At 39.5% G+C, this 20274-nt stretch overlaps 1 protein-coding gene across 12 annotated transcripts in view; it reads right to left on the bottom strand.

The window, feature by feature from the left end:
* Positions 1-20274, bottom strand: part of CDK14 (cyclin dependent kinase 14) — a 742587-nt gene that overhangs the window by 424454 nt on the left and 297859 nt on the right. For all 12 annotated transcript variants that reach the window (XR_011382804.1, XM_070058416.1, XM_070058421.1 and 9 more), the window contains 1 exon segment: positions 18472-18566. Coding sequence is in view for 11 of the 12 variants with exons in the window: in XM_070058416.1 (XP_069914517.1) it covers positions 18472-18566 (95 nt within the window). In the remaining variant the exon portion in view is untranslated.

Here is a 20274-nt window from a genome sequence, read left to right on the forward strand (position 1 = left end):
CCGGCGCCGCAGGCAGAGGATTAACCAAGTGAGCCATGTTTTAACAGAGGGGTTAATGGTAAATCAGCTCAGGTCACATAAATTATCACAAAAACAATTAACAATTTTAGGAAGCCTTATCTGGCAGTTTGTGTAAATACATGTAAACATTATAAATAGACTTTATTACACACAAACAACCAAGGAAGTGACTAAAAGTGAGAACAAAGATGATGGAAATCTGGCAAGAGTTTGAAAGGACACAACATGTACATAGGATCATTCTCTGCTATTAATTCAATTTTGAATATTTGGCTGCGTTCACTCCAAGAGCCTGGGACATACTTTGCATGGAAGCTGAGTTTCTGATTTACTCAAAACCGTATTTGAAAGACATTTACTTTCTGAAGGTGTAGTCTTTATTACAATAGTCTTTATTTAAGTGATCTGTTATTTGGGAGAAGTATAAAAACTGTAAAGGTGCTCATGGGTCAGGAGCCATGTTTGCCATATCCTTGTATGGCAATGAAGGCAAAGGTAGTAAGAGAAATGGGTGCCATCAAATATTGGGCCGAGATCTACATGAGAAGGCGACAACAGATCGGAAAATCTTGTCCAAACCAAATCATTCCAAAAGGAGGGAAAGGGGTACATTGAGTGCTCTATTTCATGCAAGGACCTACTCTATGGAATACACAGATCACTTGGGTGAAGGAAGGGGAGGAAATAGCCATGATGTTACCTGTAACGGTGGAAAACATGAATGATAAGTCGCTGAAGCCAAATAACAGTGGTACAGAGGGAAGACAGGAAAATCATGCAAGAAAGTGGCTTGTGCTCTAGACTGAAAACAGCGAAAGGTAGGGTAAGCACAGGTACTAAGAAGGCAGATTTCAAAAGTGTCCCCTCCCAAAATGATAAAAATTAAATACTCAGTTTCTGAAGTTGGACTGACAGGGCCTGAATTCTGGCTCTGCCACTTACCTGTGTAGTTGCAGGCAAACTACTTGGATCTGTTTCTTCATCTATTAGATGGGGAAATTATCTTATGTTAAACCTTTTATGGGATTGTTAGAAGATATAAATAAGTAACCTCTGATATTCACTGAACATGTACGCTATGTGAAGTAATGTTGTAAACACTCTAAACGTACTTGCTCATATCCATATGAAATCAATTCTGTTGTTAACCTATTTTTATAGGTGAGAAAATGGAGCTTACGGTGATCACCATATGAGCTTTATTTCATGACTCCAAATTACAAAAGGAAAGAGAGTATCAAGAGACAAGTTTCACAAAAATAGACAGCTTCTTTTTAAAAAAAAAATCACAATTAGCATTAATGAAGAGGTCAAGAAGAGACATCAGTGCACAACACAAGACATTCAGCAGTGTATCTGAATTTTAAGAGAACATGAAAAGAGAGAAGAGATATTTAAGAGGTATCACTTTCTTATAGGTCTAAACCCTAAATGATTTGAAACTGACACTAGAAAGAGCTATTTCAGATGTCCCTATACACACATATTATCAGAACAAGGAAGGAGAAGACCAAGTATCTGGGACATATGGAATAAAGGCTCAAGTGACATAGAAAACAAAGCTCCTCAAATATCTTCATCAAAAATACATTTCAGGATGTCTGCCTCTGAGGGTGCCTCGCTGTGGCACGCTCCCGAAGCTCAGAAGGCTCCATGGAGCTGCTGGGAGAGTGCATGAGGCAGCCTCGGCGGTGGCTCCTGCCCTGTGATGTGCCCGCTGATGCTGAGCCCTTCCAGGGCCTGCACTGAGGTGTGACCCAGACAGGGGTGCCAGTAATCCAACCCCTCAGCCTCTGGTGCAGCAGGAAACACAGCACCAGGCGGAGGGGCAGAGGCTGCTTCAAGGCAAATCCTCGGACAGTGACGATGAAGATGCAGAAGATAAAAGTACATTGATAATGATCTGATTCAGATGGGTCATCTGCAAAACGGCCAAAACTGCCATCCTAAGAAAACAAAATGCTTTAAAGTTCTCCATGATACTTTAAAAAAAGTTATCAAACACTGACATTTAAAGAAGACTTGTGCTCTAATTTGGAGAAACATTTCTTTTGTTCTGCTGGGAGTTTTGTCAAAGAGAGAACTGTTTCTTCTGTTTCTAGCAAAGAAAGACGTAACAAATGTTTAGAAATGAAGTTGTTTTCTTGCTTAAAAAAAAATTGGAGCCACAGAAATAAAATGGAATAAAATGTATAAAATCCCTTAAGTTGGCAAATCATTTTTATCACTGTTTTCTTTTCATGAAATAACTACTGAATTGAATTGTGTGATGTCTGCATCTGTTAGCTTCTACTTCTACTAGAAAAGGGTGCGTGTCAGAGTTCATAAGCAATAACATTTCAAAGAACTGACCTGAGCAAGTGGCAAAAAGTGGCCATGAAATGTCTGAAGGCCAGCTCTTTCTAAGTAGAAGCAAAATAGGGGAACAGAAATACCGATGAGAAAGGAGAGTCCTGGAAAGTGAGGTCTGCACCCATCATACAGACACACAGTGATGACACCACTAGGGGATGTGCATTCTGCTTCGGATCTTCCTTGTACGTGGAGAAACCAGATGGCTGTGCTTTCACTCTGTGATAAGGTTGCACAGAAGTACAAATGTCACACCTTTTGTAAATAAACCATGTTCACTGTAACTTGGATATTTCCTGTCTTCTGTAACCATACTTTGATTTTACCTAACAAAGGACTATTGAATCCTTTTTAAAAATATATGATTAAAATAGTAAAGATACATATATATATATACACACACACACACACACACACACAGATACACATCAAGTGCTTCCTTAATCATTCTGTTCTCCCTTTTTACTGACCCCTGTGTCATACTCTATATATACTCTCAGTTCTTTCCCATTTAGTCTAAAACTAAAACAAAACAACTCTTCTCATCTTTCTTGTTCTTTCCTTACCTTGTCGCACTCTTCAAAAGAGAACATTTTATTTACCCTCCATTTTTTTTCATTTCTCCTTCTTTCTTCAACACAAAGTAACTAGGTCTGCATCCTCCCTTAAGTTCCGAAAAATCTTCCTAATTTCAAAATGAAATGGATTATTTTCAAGACTCATCTGATTTGTGTTTCTGGATGTATGACATCTTCATCCACATTGTTCTGAAACTCTCTTCCTGCCCTATTCTTGCTACTTCTCCTTTTCTTTGCTTTTTCATTTTGTCCAACTCTAAATATGGCTGATCAGTTATTTCACCCCCTTTATTCCACTCAGCGATGAGACACATTCTATTTTTATTAATATTCCTCTATGCTTTATGTTGGGCATAGTCCCAGCTGCCCATAATTCCCCAGAGCTTTAGCACTGAAAACTTTCCCAAGTAAAATGAGACTTTAAAAAAAAAGAAATAAAAAAGAAAAAAAGTCACCGTTTAACCCAGTTCATCACTTTCTCATTAGGAATTCAGCTTCCTTTGGGATCCCCAGTAGACCTTGTTTGTAACATTACTTATTTGGTTTCTCAGTATCTCCACTTCCCTCTTCTTTCTCCTAAGAGGTTTGATCACACACACAACGGAAGTCTTTGGTTCCTCATCTGCTTCCTTGGGGGCTTGTCTGTCTATCAGAACCTGCGCTGGCTGCTAAGCTGCTTTGGAATTCACTCTGTTGTCTCACTCACCAAGCCAATTAGGAACAACTTCTATCTTATTCTCTGTTGGGTTACAACAGGTCTTTCAACTATTAACCAAAGTGCCTGATGTTTACAATTTTCCCTCAGCTCAGACAATGCCTGCAGATCTGTAGGATCATTGATTTAAATCCCAAAAACAGCGATAGTTAAAAACACAGCAATCCCAAAGAGACCATTCTGAACTAGAGACAGAATTATCTTTTTACTTTTCAAAGAACTTGTTTATATGGGGAAATGGATGTCTATTTCCTCGGAACTCCAAAGGAACAGAGAATATATTTGCTCAGGAAGCAACCAGTAAGCATGAAAAGTATCTCGTGCCTGGGATCTTTAAAACAATTTCCTTTATTTTTAATGTCCTGAAATTTTTCTGAGCACAGACATTTTGCTGGATCAAAGCCAGTGAGCTTCTATCATTCCCATTTCAGAACTCTACAATGAGGCCACAAACAAGAACCTGAGGTTGAACTTCTCTGAAAATATAAGCATATTAAGGAAAAGAATCAAAGCAAGAACCACTGCTTTTTCCAAAGCTCTCTCTTTTCTTTTCTAATTTATTTGTTTAAAAGGGAGAGGAAGACAGACACACACACACACACTGGCGGGGGGGGGGGGGTGGCACATGCCTTGGAGTGAGATCTTCACTCCCCAAATGTTTGCAACAACCAGGTCTGGGAGGGGCCCGGTCAGAGTCAGGAAGCTGGAGCTCGATCCAGGTCTCCTGTACATCACTGGCAGGGACCCAAACACTTGAGCCATCTTCTGCTGCTTTTCCCAGGCACATTAGCAGAGAGCTGCATCGGAAGCAGAGCAGCTAGTACCCTAACAGGCACTCTAACACAGAAGGGCAGAGTAGTGAACAGCAACCCCAAAGCTCCCCCTGCCTTTTTTATCCTATATTTCTCAAAATTGTCCTAACAACAACGGTGTCTGCCATACAATCTTTCACTGGACTGCTGTAAAACTAATCTTCAAAAATTTCATAAAAAATGCATATTCTGAAACATCTGTGAATGAATTTCAAAAACTTGCACCAAAAAAAAATCATTTAATTTCATTTTCCCACAAACTTTTTGAAGTATCCTCATATACTTTTGTATGACTTATTGATAAATACACTGTTAACATTGGACTGAAACTCACTGATTTTAGCTTTGAGTTCTTTTTTTTTTAACCTCATTTGCTGTTTATTATCTGTCTTTATAATTCTGTTTACCATCATTTGCATAAATGAATAGCTAAGTTGTATAGTGTATCTTTTTGTTTTTTTTAAACTTTTATTATTTAATGAATATAAATTTCCAAAAGCTTTGAGTTCTAACACTGATGCTACCTTAACCCCAACTTACTCATTAATTCTGGTTTCAGACTTTCAGTATTTCAGCTATCTTGAATTATTCTGAGCTTATCATTTATATTATGAGTAGTAAGGGTATGATTGGGTCATTTGGATTTTGGACTAATCAGTTGCTACTTCACAAAAATCATGAAGTCTAATCTTCCTGTCTTGGTGACCAAGCACATATCTGTAGATAAAGTTCATTGACTTGCCCTGGAACTTTGAAAAATAATCAGCAAGTCTGAATTAGATATTTCATGAGAATCACAAACTATTCAAATAATCCCTCTAACTACTCAGTCAGATCTCGTAGTAAAATGCTTTAATCGAATTATTTTTGGAAAAATGTTTTATCAAATTTCCAGAAGAATAAAGCATTACATAAGCAAAATGGGTAATTTATCATTCAAATGGAGATGTTACTCACAGTAAAAAGAAACACTACTTAATAATTACACAAAAACAACAAGCATGAAGTAGGACTGTCCCAGAAAAATGAGGACATAAGGTTCTATTCTATATAAAGCAATTTTTACCAGGCAGAATCTTTGTCCTTCTCCAGAATATATCTGAAACTTAATGACATTAATCCCAAAAAGGAATGCATGCTCAGAAATGATAACTAAAAGAACTCTAGGCAAAGTTGAGAGCAAAGATTTAATTCTAACTAGAATAAAATCCAAACTCTATATATGAGGTTTTGAAACAAGGTCCTAAAATTCCTTGATACTCCTCATTGCCAGGTATCATCTTTGTCTCATACCTTTGAATCTGGTATTGTCCATTTCTCTTTTCTTCCCTTCCTTCTGATGCTAAGAACCTCTGGGCAGTCTTTTCCCTGGAGAACAGGCTTTGTGATGTAAAAACACTGAGTATATTTTACTAGGCTTCCTCTTGCCCTCACAGAATTCTCCAAGAGATTTCGCAGATCTGCACTCTGAGAACCTGGTGGAGTTCTTGGAGGGGCTTCTCTAATGCTGTGGTCCCAATATTTCTCACTTTCATGCTTGTGTATACTCAGTTCCCAGCAGTTCATCAAAACAACCACTGCAGTATCTGCCAGTTTACAGCCCAGCCATCTGTGCTCCAGGTAAGTGGATCTTCGCCACACCCATCTAGACACCTGTGGCTCCCCAAAATTTAGAACTGCAGTTTGCTCTCTAACCTTGGTTCTCTGATAAAGAAAAGCCATCAATTTTTAGTATGTGCACATTTTTCTCTTTGTAAGAATGGAAGTCACAATATTCAAGCTCTTTGAATTCTACAGCTGAAGCCAGAAGTCTCACTCCCTGTGACTTAGGATACTCACTCTGGGAGCCCAATCAGCATTCTATAACAAAGTCCAAGCCACGTGAGGAGCAAGCATTAGCTTGCTGGCCATGCTGAGTGAAATATTTTGACAGTGGATCCCTCATCTCCCAGTCAAGCTGCATAAAATGATACTGCACAGAGCAGAAATGAACTTTTTCTGCTAGCCCTTTTCAAATGACAGATTCAAAACCAAGATAAATGATACTTGTTGTTTTAAGATTCTAAGTTTTGGGGTGGTTTATTTGCAGTTAATAAGTAGAACATTCCTATGATGATTCTCAAGGCCTTGCCAACGTCTCAAAACTCAACTCATGCCCATTTCCCCTGCACTATCCCATAACTCTAGGCTAGTCACATACTTTTCCCTAAGTTTGTAGAAACTACCAAGCTCTTTCTCACCCCAGAGTTTGGCTGGAGACACTTTTGTCACTACACTTTTTACTTACTTGGCGACATCTCTTCCTTAGATCTAAGCATCAACATCCTCTCCTCAACAAGGCTCCTAGTGTCCATCCATCTGAAGTAAAACTACTGTTCCTCCCTTTCTCACACATGCAAATACACACAACCCCCAACCTGACTCATAGCTCCCCTTTCCTTCAAATAAACCTGTAATGACAGATGCATCTGCTGTCTTAACTTCTGCTTCTCCTATCAATGATATGCTCCATGAAAAGAGGGACTCCATCAGTTTTATTCACCACCACTTATTCATTGCCTATTCCAGCACACAGACCACAACACGGATTAGTAGACACCTGAAAAGGAATGAATTCACTTATTCATTCATTCATTTGAAAGGCAGAGCGAAGAGAGGAAGAAGAGAGAAATATTTCATCTATTAGTTCACTCTCTAAATGGCCACAACAGTCAGGTCTGAGCCAAGCCAAAAACTAGGAGCCAGGGATCTGTGTACATGGGTCATCTTCCACTGGCTTCTCAGGTGCATTACCAGGAAGCTGGATAGGAAGCACAGCAGGGGGGCTCAAATGGGCACTCTGATTTGAGATGCCTTTGTTGCATAACCTACTAAGCCACAACACCAGCCCTGGAAGGAGCTCTTTTTAAAATACATACTGCCTCCTTATTTTCCTTGTTTAGTTCAGGGTTTCTCATCTTAGGCACTTTTGACACACAGGGCCAAATAATTCTCTGTGGTAGAAGAGTGTCCTGCCCATCTGTAGGATTGCTCACAGCAACTCTGGCCTCTACCCACTAGATGCCAGTAACACCATCTTCACTCAAGTTGTGAAAACCAACAATGTCTCCAGACATCATCAAATGTATACTGGAGAGTAAAAGCATCCCTAGTGACAAACTAATGGTACAGACCAGAAAGATGGTCCCTACCTGGCACCCTCAATTTAACTAAAAGAATAACGAAGCAGCTCAGTAATGAGGGTGTTTCCACATGAAACCAACCTTACCATCATATCCTTCCCCTAGTATTCCTCCAAAACTACCCACATTGAGCTATGGGAAGGAAATCCTAGGCCCCCTAAAATTATTAATTTAAATCACTGTAAAAGTTAAAAATGTCCACTGTTTCAAAAAATTTCACCACTAGCCAGAGAGTGCCTGAATCTCATCAGGCAGGGCACAGCCAACATATGACCACAGTTCTGAAGACAACAAATGTAACTACTTGTCTTGAGGGTCTTCTAATCCAATGATCAAAAAACCCTGACAGTAAAAATGGCTAACAGAAGCCAAACCATTTATTTGAGCATTGTCTAGTAAGAATGTGATTCCAGTACAGTTCAGCCTAATAATTGAAATCATGCTTCTTGCTTAAACAATAACCTCATTGTCATTTTTGTCAAAGAGATTAGACATTGTTTGTTTATCTGCTGCAAGCTAAATGAAACCAGCTGTACCAATGAACCAGACTAATGCCTCCATTCTTCTAGAAGAAGTCAGGCTGAATCTGCAATTTAAGTAGGCTGCAGAGTTTTAAAAAATAAAATTAGCAAATATTAATGGGTGGGCTATTATCCTCCTTTTAATAGGTAAGAAAAAGAACCCTACTTGCTCAACTTTCACCTATTCACAATTCTGAAATTCCTACGCATCAAGCCCCACATACTCCATACTCCATTAGCCTTTTTAAAAACCATTTGTCCTGTGACACACTGTAATGCAGTATTTTGTGCATTAAATTACAAAACTGGCACTGGTTGTATTATATGTAACACCATTTTCATACCCTGTCACTAACAATATGATTATAGGTCTGATCTTTGAAGATACTGTGATTATAAGATTTAGCCCATGGGCCTAAAGTCTCAAAGACATCGGGGCAGACCTAAGGAGGAACAGCAAGTGGCCTTGGGAGCATCAATTGATGGAGCCTGAAAAGTGATCAGTTTCACTTCTTTTGAGTACAAAGTTCCTGTTTGTGGGCAGGTAACCTCTCAGGACACTGGAGGTCACCGTGACAGCCCAGGTGTCCACACTCTAGACTGAAACATCAATGAACCAGGAGTCCAGTGTTTTCCATCTAGGGATTTCTGACTTTCAGAATTCTTCCAACTCCTCCTGATAGTGTTTCAATGGAGTTGACCTTCAGGGCAAACACTAAGAACCACATCATTAATCTCACATACTCTGAAAAGGTGGTTAACTGCTGCTGCCTTTCTTCTTGCTGCTGCTTGTTTTAATTAACAGCATTTCTCCTCCTATTTCTCCTGGGTCTTTGAAGAGCTCTTTGGAACGTATTTAGTATATTTCAGTCTTGGTTTGGCTAGTCCCTCAATTTATGAGGTCATTTAATTCAAGTTCAATTATTCAGCACAAATTGGCAGAATGAAATGCCTAAAAGAAGATTGGCACTTTCAATCACATAAATCTCCTGTTACATAAAGTGAGCAAATTCCTCCATTGTTCTTATTGACCTCTGAGATAACAATTTACAGCTGGCACAAACCAGTGTGGGCAGGGTTCTATTTAGTGAGCTTCCCCAGGAGTCAGGCTTTGGCATCTGTACCTCCACAGAAACTAAAGATAAGTAGAGAAAATGGCCAGATCAGGACCACCTGTGGGGTGCAGGCTGAGTGAGGCCAGGATTCCAAGTGCAGAGATGGAACAGGGAGCAAGCTGTTTTCTCCAATGACACGAGAAAATCCAGTCTCACATCCCCTCTCTATTCAGTAGGAATCAAAGGACAGGACTCCATTCCAGGAACAGCAAAGGTTCACGGCTTCTCACCACTCACAGCAGGTGATAAACCCTGGAGGGAGATTCAGGGTCCCACCACGAGTGGTATGTGGGCACAGTTCTTATTTAAAATGGCCAGTATGCATGGGTGCCCACACCTAAGCAAGCTACCAGTCCTTCCACATTAGATGGCTTAAAACCAACTTCAGTACAATACTTAAATATAACACCTTTTGCTTAATCAAAATTTTTACAACATCAAAATGAATTCATTTGCTTTTACTGTAAGGCCACTGGGTTCAACAAACTCACTGCAGTTTCTAATAACTAAAGGGTAAAAGTTTCACTTTTGCCAGGAGGAGCAGAGAGAGAACTGTCCCAAGGATCTCACAGAGTCATCCCTGCAGAGGACACATTTAGTGTGGCAAAAACCCTTCTCCCTTCCTTTTACAACCCCACTCTGGTTTATGTGGGCCTTGCCTTCCTCACTATAGTCTAACTTGTACAGAACACTCTACCTTTTAACTGAAGTAGAACTGTTTTCGTATACGTACATCTCCCTTCAAGATTAAGTTTCTTGAGGGCATAATCCAAATCTGAGTTACCTCTTTCCAACTACAGCACGAAAAAGGCATAACTATTTTAAGGAACAAACATTAATCGTTAGTCAAAAAAGCTCCAAAAATTCCAACTCTCTACCTAAACAAAAGCCCCTGGCAAACTGAAAGGTAAACAGATGATTTGAAGGTGCTGGATAAAGGCAATGTCAAATGCCAGAAGTTTTTAAATGCAATATACACAATGCATGATATTCTTAAAAATCTACATTAAATGCTACAGAAATTTAGAAGAGAGAACTTATTCAGAAAAACAGTCCTGGCTAGAGATTGGGAGGCAGATGTAGCAATAAATTGTTTTCTTCCCCTCCCCCCCCACCAAAAAAAAAAAAAAAAACCCAAATACATACACAGAGAAAGATGAAAGAAGTTGGAGAAACTGGTTAAGATGAAAACTCTATTCTTCAATATGTGATAATTTCAAAGCTTCTTAAAAACAAACAACTGAACAAAGTACACTTGGGAGTAATGTGTGTTGACGTGGACACAGCTAGCCACTTCCTGGAAGGTAGGCTTACTAGCAAACAGGCCACCTGTATAGGAATCTCTGCCACCTTCTCTCCAGTGTGTATATTCCTATAAGAATAAGAGACCCAGGAGAATTCAAGAGCAATTTTTAAAAACTTCGGATTCCTTTTCAAGCTTTTAGACTCCAGCTAACTGCACCTATCTCAAAAATCAATATTTATACAAACCCTTGATGGGAGGAATACACTTTGGTTGCAGCACAGAAAGAACAATCATGAAACCAGACAGTGCTAGTGCACACCACAGGGGCAAAGTGAAGAATGCTGTTGTGAATGGTGTGTCAAATTAGTGAGATTTTTAAATTAATGTGTCACAGATCGGATTGTATCTTCCAAACATGACATGTTGAAGTTCTACATTCTAACATCTCACAATGTGATCTTATTTGAAAATGTTTTGCTTTACAGCAGTAATCAAGTCAACATGGGTCTTTAGGATAGGCCCCAATCCAACACAACTGGCGTCCTGATCAAAAGGGGAAATGTGGACAGAGACAGACATGTGAACACATGTGAGAATGAGGGCATACTGGAACGATGCATCCACAATCCAGCAACTGTTGACGACCTCCAGAAGCCGGGAGACAGGCCTGCACCACTTGCTTCTTCCCAGCCCTCAAAGGAGCCCACGGTACAGACAGCTTGACCCTTGACTTCTGGCCCACAGAACCACAAGACAGTTTCTGCTGCTCAAGCCACCCAGGTTGTGGTACTTCTTTATGTCAGCCCAAGAAAACCTAGGCAATGAGGCTGGCGGTAGAATCCAAACTTGACACCTGTAAATCAATACATGTACATAAAAGGCACATAAACTGTAAATCTCAGGGAGCTCTACAAATGCCAGTCAGGCAGCCCACTGCATGATATCAATAGCTGCTCCTGAGGGCATGCGAAAGAAAGCTTAAACATGGGTTAGGGATGCAGCTGTGAGGAGTCCTGCAGCAGAGATCCCAAAATTCAGCTGTCTCTTCAAGTTGTACAGTGCTTCGGGGACGCACCACACAAACGGCTCGCAAACCCTGCTATGTGACACGCAGCTGTTGTTCTTCCACTTGACCTTGCCACTTTAAAGCAAGCAAACCCAGGCTGCCTGTCATCTCTCGAAGCAGGTGAGGGGGTAGGGGCTTCAACTCCAGCTGGAGGAAATTAAATACTACACGTGACCAGCAGGCTTGGAACTGCTCAAGAAATACAGATGAGATAAATCTAGACCCTGCTAGAATGAAAACTATCAACTGTCCGGGACCATTCACCTCAAAGTTACAGGTGCTTTGAAAGTCTTTTATCCAACTATCTCCAGGATTTTCACATAAACCTTCAAGTTAAACATGTAATAGAGTTATTAACTTATCATTGGAGATCAGCTGACCACATCTTTTGTGGGCAGGCACTTCCAAATGTTTGGTTCGTTTCCTTATAAAGAGATAGTGTGTTTGTTTCTTTTTGAGTCACAATTAAAAAGAGTCAGAGCATATGTGAGAACCATCTGGAATATTCAGTGAGGACCCAGTCTTTCCAAGGCCTTACACTATGTAAAAGCAGGAATGGTGTAACAGGAAAAGAATGGCTTCAGGCCAGACATTAGCTAAAACAAGCTCTACCAATAATCACATTTGTGGATGTGGGCATAAGCACCACAAATCCTGACTAGGCAAAGGGAGATGACAATGACAGGACCCATCTTACAGGGCACAGGAGTAAATGAGACAAAAGGATGCATTGTATTTTGTACAAAATAACTGCTTAATAAAGGGTAGTTATCACTTTATTAACATTAAATGTACAAGTAATTTTTATACAGTTGAGTATTATCAATTGTTTAGGAAAGAATATAAGAATTTGGAGCACAACCCCTATTTTAAAAATTTGCTTAACCATTTAGAACATTACCCTGACATTCCATAATTCTCAAGCAGCAGGGTTACATCAATAGCTATTTTTTAAACAATTTGTTTTATTTATTTGAGAGTCAAAGTGACAGCAAGAGAGAGAAGAGAAAGAGAGAGAGAGAGAAGTCTTCCATCTGCTGGTTCACTCCCCAAATGGTCTCAACTGCCAGAGCTGGCCAGATCCAAAGCCAGAAGGCAGAAGCTTCTTCCAGGTCTCCCCTGGGGGTAGAGAGGCTGAAGCCATCTCTACTGGGCCATCTTCCACTGCTCTCCCAGGCCATAGCAGAGAGCTGTATCAGAAGAGGAGCAGCAAGGACAGGAACCCATGCCCATGCAGGTGGAGGCTTAGCCTACTATGCCACAGCATTGGCTCTCAATAGCCATTTTTAACATGCATTGTTAATTCTCCTTCAGATAGATTTTTTCATTCAAATAAAAAAAAAGGCTTTAAAAATTGCATAGATCTGAAAATTAATGGTTACCACTGACTTTCAGCATTTCTGCATTTCTTACTCCTTTATAAGGAATTCTTCATCTTAATAAATTAAAAACTATAAACCAGAGGTGGGGAACATATGGCCTGTGGGCCACATAACATTCACAAAATCATTTGGTCTGCCCTTGCCAAAGCAACTGCAGACGGGACTCAAAATGCATCTGTAGCAGACTAATTTCTAAGTTGACAATGTAGTATGCACCACGAATGATGTTATAAATATCCAAATGTCTCTTGGCAGAAAAAAGTTCCCCACCCCTGGATAAGCAAAAGTATAAGATTATGTCCCAAAAATCCAAGTATTACCCCATTAGCACATAGTCAAACTTTTCAATTATGCACTTGCAATGATCCTTCAGAAAATTTTCTTCATCTTTTTAATTTTATTACTTTGGCAAGAATGTCATAATCTCTATAACTGTTAACAGATCACAGGGAACACACATTTAGCCTATCAGGACACTCGCATCCCACATCAGAATACCTGGGTCCAGTTTCCCAGTTCCAGCTCCTGACTCCAGCTTCCTGCTAATGCAGACCCAGGGAAGAAGCCCTGAAGGCTCAAGTAATCAGGTCCCTGCTACCACCAAGGGAAACTGGATTGAGTTCCTGGCTCCCAGGTTGAGCCTCAGCCTAACCATGACCATTGTGGGCACTGGGGTGTGAATCAAAGGACGGAAATTCCATGTGTGCATGAGTGTGTGTGTCCACTGTGTGTCTAACTTTCAAATAAAATACATAATAATGAAACAGAAAATAATGAGCATGGCCTAGAAAATTATTTTTCAGTTCATGGTAAAAGTGATGAAATTAAAACATCTTGTATCTACCGTGGTTACTTCAGAAGCAGCATGAAGTTTGCTGCAAGCTACTGGCCACTACATACAGGATCTCTCTGCCTTAATTAGGCTGAAGGTCAACAGAAACATGTGGAGTCCTGCTTCTAGGGAATTCAAGCCCATGTCCTTAAACCAGGATGGCCATGGGGGCAAGAGGACAAAATGCAGAAGAGTTGCTTCCATCTGTGGAAATACAGCATGACACCAAGGACACAGGTAGAGGAAAGAGAGGAGTCTGTGGGGTTTTTAATTGACTTCTGAAAGATGGAGTGAAAGCTCAATTTAAAAAGACATCAAGGGGGACTGGCGCCTTAGCACACTACATTAATCCTCCACCTTTAGCGCCAGCATCCCATGTGAGCGCCAGTTCTAGTCCTGGTTGCTCCTCTTCCGATTATTATTATTAGAAATAATAATGCTGTGGCCTGGGAAAGCAGTGGAGGATGGCCCAGGTGCTTGGGCCCCTGTGCCCATGTGGGAGACAAGGAGAAGGCACTTGAATCTTGGCTTCGAATAGGCACAGCTCTGGCCGTTGCAGCCATTTGGGGAGTGAACCAACGGAAGGAAGACCTTTCTCTCTCTCTCTCTCTACTGTTTGTAATTCTACCTGTCAAATAAATAAATAAAATCTTTAAAAAAAAACATCAAGAGTTGATTAAGATGGCAAGGTAGGGAGGGAGCTTGCTGCTTGAGTCTAGGAGAAAATAATTTAAGAAAAGGAGAAAGAGTGCATTCTCAGAGAAGAGTTGGGTAGAAAACAGCAGAGTAAACTACGTAAATTGGAGGAACACAGTGGACCTACATGGAGGGCAAAGTCGTATACAACTTAGGACCCCTCCAGCCTATAGCCTCCACACCAGTGTTAAAGAGCGAGGGAAGACCAGACTGCAGCAGCCCAAGCTAGTAGTGAAAAGCTGCAGGAAGAGCCTAGAGGGAATTCGGCTTGGAGGCCCATGGGGGATAGTGTACCCATCAAACTAGAGGAGAAAAAAAAAAAGAGGGGTGCACATTTTCTCTCTCCTCAGTCATCCTATAAAGGTGTCCTATAACGCAGTTGACAGACAGCAGGTGCCATTTTGGACATACTTAACAACTGCACCAGCTCATGTCTGCACCCAGCAACAGGCCAAGTGGAGACTCTTGAGTCCAGTAGGGAGAACATACAGGGGGCTAAGGTACTCATGACTGTGGGAGGCTTGTGTGATGGGACTGTGAAAACACTGAGGCTGTCTGGGAGACTCAGGGTGTGGCTGGGAAATTGGGTAGTCCCTGTGGGAGGCTCCACACAATCGGGGCTCTCTGGTTACCTGCAAGAGACATTGCTGGGGAATCTGAGCTTATACTGAGGACTGCACAGATCCTTTGTGTGGTCCTTGTAGAAGAGCAGACGAATAATATACTCACTAGGGCTAGTGCCCAGGCACTGATCTTCTTCGAAAAGAGGAGCTCAGCTGAGTCTACCCGACCAGACAAGAAGAAACCTACCTAAATTGAGAAATGAAGACATCGAAAACCTAAACAGACCCATTACTAAGAAGGAAACTGAATCAGTAAAGACCCTCCCAAAAAAGAAAAACTCAGGACCAGATGGCTTCACTGCTGAATTCTACCAGATATTTGAGAAAGAACTAAGTCCACTTCTTCTCAAATTCTTCAAAACAATTGAAAGGGAGAGAATACTCCCACATTCTTTCTACAAAGCCAGCATCACCTTAATTCCTAATCCTGAAAAAGATACAACAGAGAAAAGAGAACTACAGACCGATTTCCCTGATGAACATAGACACACAAATCCTTAAAAAAAAATGCGGCCAATCGAATATAACTCATCAGAAAGATCATTCCCACAGACCAAGTGGGATTTATCCTTGGTATTCAAGGATGGTTCAACATTCACAAATCAATTAATGTGATTTATCACATTAACAAACTAAAGAACAAGAATAATATGATCATCTCAATAGATGCAGAGAAAGCATCTGATAAAATACAACACCCTTTCATGATGAAAACTCTAAGCAAATTGGGTATAGAAGGAACATTCCTCAGCACAATCAAGGCAATTTATGACAAACTCACCACCAGTGTCCTATTGAATAGGGAAAAGTTGGAAGAATTCTCACTACTGAGATCTAGAACCAGACAAGGATGTCCACTCTCATCATTGCTATTCAATATAGTCCTGGAAGTTTTATCCAGAGCCATTAGACAAGAAAAAGAATCAAATGAATTCAAATTGGGAATAAGAAAGTCAAACTATCCCTATTTGCAGATGACATGATACTATACATAGGGAATCCAAAAGACTGCAACAGAAGATTATTGGAACTCATAGAAGAGTTTTGTAAAGTAGCAAAATATAAAATCAATACACAAAAATCAACAGTGTTTGTATACACAGACAATGCCATGACTAAAAAAGAACTTCTAAGATTGATCCCATTCACAGTAGCTACAATAAAACTCAAGTATCTTGGAGTAAATTTAACCAAGGATGTCAAAGATCTCTATCATGAGATTTCAAAACATTAAAAAAAGAAATAGAAGATATAAAAAAAGAAGGGAAAATCTCCCATATTGATGGATTCGAAGAATCAATATTATCAAAATGTCCTTTCTTCTGAAAGCAATCCACAGATTCAATGTGATACCAATCAAAATCCAAAGGCATTTTTCTCAGATCTAGAAAAAATGATGCTGAAATTCATATGGAGGCACAGAAGTCCTTGAATAGCTAAAGTAATCTTATACAATAAAAACAAAGCTGAAGGCATCGTAATACCAGATATCAAGACATACTACAATGAAGTTACAATCAAAACAGCCTGGTACTGTACAAAAACAGATTAAAGACCAATGGAATAGAATAGAAATGCCAGAAATCAATCCAAGCATCTAAAACCAACTTATATTTGACAAAGGAGCAATCCCTAGAGCAAGGACAGTCTCCTCAACAAACAGTGCTGGGAAAATTGGGTTTCCACATTCAGGAGTAAGCAGCTGGACCCCTACCTTACACAAAAATCCATTCAAAATGGATTAAAGACCCAAATCTATGACCTGATGCCATCAAATTATTAGAAATACATTGGGGAAACCCTGCAAACATTGGCACAGAGAAAGAGTTTTTGGAAAAGACCCCAGAGGCACAGGCAATCAAAGCCAAAATGAACAAATGCAATTATATCAAATTGAAAAGCTTCTGTACTGCAAAAGAAACACTCAGAAAGTAAAGAGGCAACTGGCAGAACGGGAGAAATTATTTGCAAACAATGCAACAGATAAAGGATTAATAACCAGAATATATAAAGAGATCAAGGAACTCCACAACAAAACAAACAACCCAGTTAAGAAATGGACAAATACTTAAACAGATATTTTTCAAAAGAGGAAATCCAAATGGCCAACAGACACATGAAAAAATGCTCAGGATCATTAGCCATCAGGGAAATGCAAATCAAAACCACAATGAGGTTCTAATTTACCCCAGTTAAAATGGTTTTCATACAGAAATCAAAAAATAAAAAATGCTGGCAGGATGTGGGGAAAAAGGTACCCTAATCCACTGCTGGTGGGACTGTGAACTGGTATAACCATTATGGAAATCAGTATGGAGATATTTCAGAAATCTGAATATAGACCTACCATATGCCCCAGCCATCTCACTACTGGGAATTTAACCAAGGGAAATGAAACCAGTATATAAGAGTTATCTGCACCCCCATATTTATTACAGCTCAATTCATAATAGCTAAGACATGGAATAAACTAAAACACTCATCAACTGAAGACTGGAAAAGAAATTATGGTATACGTACTCTATGGAATACTACACACAGCGGTAAAAAAAAAATGAAATCTGGTCATTTGCAACAAAATGGAAGAATCTGGAAAACATACTTAGTGAAATAAGCTGGTCCCAAAGGGACAAATACCATATGTTCTCCCAGATATGTGATAATAAAGCACCTAAAAGGCAGTCTGTAGAAGTGAAATTGACACTTTGATAAGAAATGACTTGAACATTCCTTGTCTTGATTGTTGAGGAAGGTTTTTTTTGTTTTTTTTTTGTTTTGTTTTGTTTTGTTCTTTTCTTTCTTAATGGAGAATGGGACTGGGAATGGGAAAAGGAGGAGGTGGTGGGTGAGAGTGGGGGTTGGAGGGTGGGGATGATGGGAAGAATCGCTATATTCCTAAAGTTGTACTTATGAAATCTGTACATATTAAATGAAGAGTTTCTTTAGAGCAAAAAAAACAAAAAAAAGACATCAAGAATGACCATTGCATCTGCCTTTGTCAAATCAATACTCCTATTCTTAAGTTAATGCTAAACTTCCTTGAGAACTTCATCACATCATTCACTGGGAAATTAATTCTCTTTAGAAAGTTCCAACTCCACTGAGAAAAACAGAAAACAAAGTCCAAGGAGGAGTTTAACAGAAAAGATATATTGGACAAGCCCAAATATGTCTGCTAGCAGGGACAACCAAATCCACCAACATTAACACTTTAATAAAAGAATAAAATCTACTGTATACTAAGTGAAAATGACCTGAACATAATGCTACTTGGGGTTAACAAAGCAGATACAGCTCACACATAAAAGGTGCAAAAATGAATGGACTTACTTGCTTTTCCCTTTGTACACTGTAGCATAGGATCCCTCCCCTAGCTTTTCCAGTTTTTCGTATGAGTCAGCTTTTCCAAATTTGGGGCTTGTCGGCTAAAAATGAATCAGAGGGTAAACAAAACATATCATATCAGATCATTAATAAGAAACAGCCTGATTTTGCTGAGAATGCAGATTTTCACTTTTTAAATAACTTTTTTCTGACGTAACATTGAAAAACAAAATAATGAGTATAAAACTCAAAAATGCAAATGAACACAATATAGAATTAAATTTACCCACAATGTACTCAGGGAAACCACCATTAATATTCTGATCTCTCTTCTTTCAGTGTTATCTCTATGCTGTTACTTGCTTTTGTACATATGCTCTTTTATAACCTGTTGGGTTTTTTATTAGCTCAACAGATTATAATTATTTTTGATATTATTATATAATCTTCTAAATTAAGCACTAGCAAAGAATGGCCCATGGGTCAAACCCAGACAACTACCTTTTTTTGGTATAACCTACGAACTCAGAATAGTTTTCACTTTTACTAATTGTGAGAAGGGGGTGGGGAGAATCAAATGAAAAATAAAATTTCAGAATATGTGAAAATTACATGGAAATAAAATTTTAGAATCCATAAAGTTTTATCAAAATGCAGTCATGCTCATTTATTTACATACTATATTATAGCTTTTGATCTACAACAGAATTGCAGTTGCTAAACAGATCATGTCAGAGATGAAAATATCAACCATCTAACTCCTGTTGAAAATCATGAATGTGTAACAGTCAGTCAAATAAGGGTACTCCTGTAATATCTTTTAGTAATAATGCAAACAGATGATGAGATATCATCTGGGTATCACTAATGAATACATACCCATATTAATTATAGATAAACCCACCTTTAAGGTTGAGCTACAAAAATATAACTTTTCTTTGACAAAGATTACATCCAATCCTGACCAAAAATGCACTGAGTGAAAGATCTCATATCTCTTTCACTGCCAACTCCCATAACAATTTCAACAATGGAGTAAAAAAAAAGGAACTGCTGGCTTCCACAGGGAAAAAACATTCACTTTTCACTTCAATAGGAAATTATCTATTTTGTTACTAATACTATAAAAGGGTAATATCAAAATATCTTAGAAAACGATAAATAAGAAACTAAAAGGGGCCAGCACCGTGGCTCACTTGGTTAATCCTCCACCTGCGACACAGGCATCCCATATGGGCGCCGGTTCTAGTCCCCAGTTGCTCCTCTTCCAGTCCAGCTCTCTGCTGTGGCCCAAGAGGGCAGTGGAGGATGGCCCAAATGCTTGGGCCCCTGCACCCACATGGGAGACCAGGAGGAGGCACCTTGCTCCTGGCTTCGGATTGGCACTGCAGCCATTTGGGGGGGTGAACCAACAGAAGGAAGACCTTTCTCTCTGTCTTTCTCTGTCTATAACTCTACCTTTCAAATAAATTTTTAAAAAAAGAAAAAGAAAAAAAAAGAAACTAAAAGCATTTAGGAGATCAGAGTTATATATACATACATAATTCATTCCAAGTTGTTAATGATTATGGCATTTTATAAATAAGCAATTTTTAAAGTTTACAAAAGAACTTCCTACAGAAAGAAAATACATCACTATTTTTTTTTAATTTATTTAGTTGAAAGGCAGAGTTATAGAGCGGCTGAGGCAGAGAGAGTGAGAGAGAGAGAGAGGTGTCTTCCATCCACTGGTTTACTCCCCAGATGGCCACAATGGCTGGAGCTGTGCCGCTCTGAAGCCAGGAGCCAGGAGCTTCTTCTGGGTCTCCC

Source organism: Oryctolagus cuniculus, chromosome 16 (genome assembly GCF_964237555.1).
Source record: "Oryctolagus cuniculus chromosome 16, mOryCun1.1, whole genome shotgun sequence".
Classification (NCBI taxonomy): Eukaryota; Metazoa; Chordata; class Mammalia; order Lagomorpha; family Leporidae; genus Oryctolagus; species Oryctolagus cuniculus.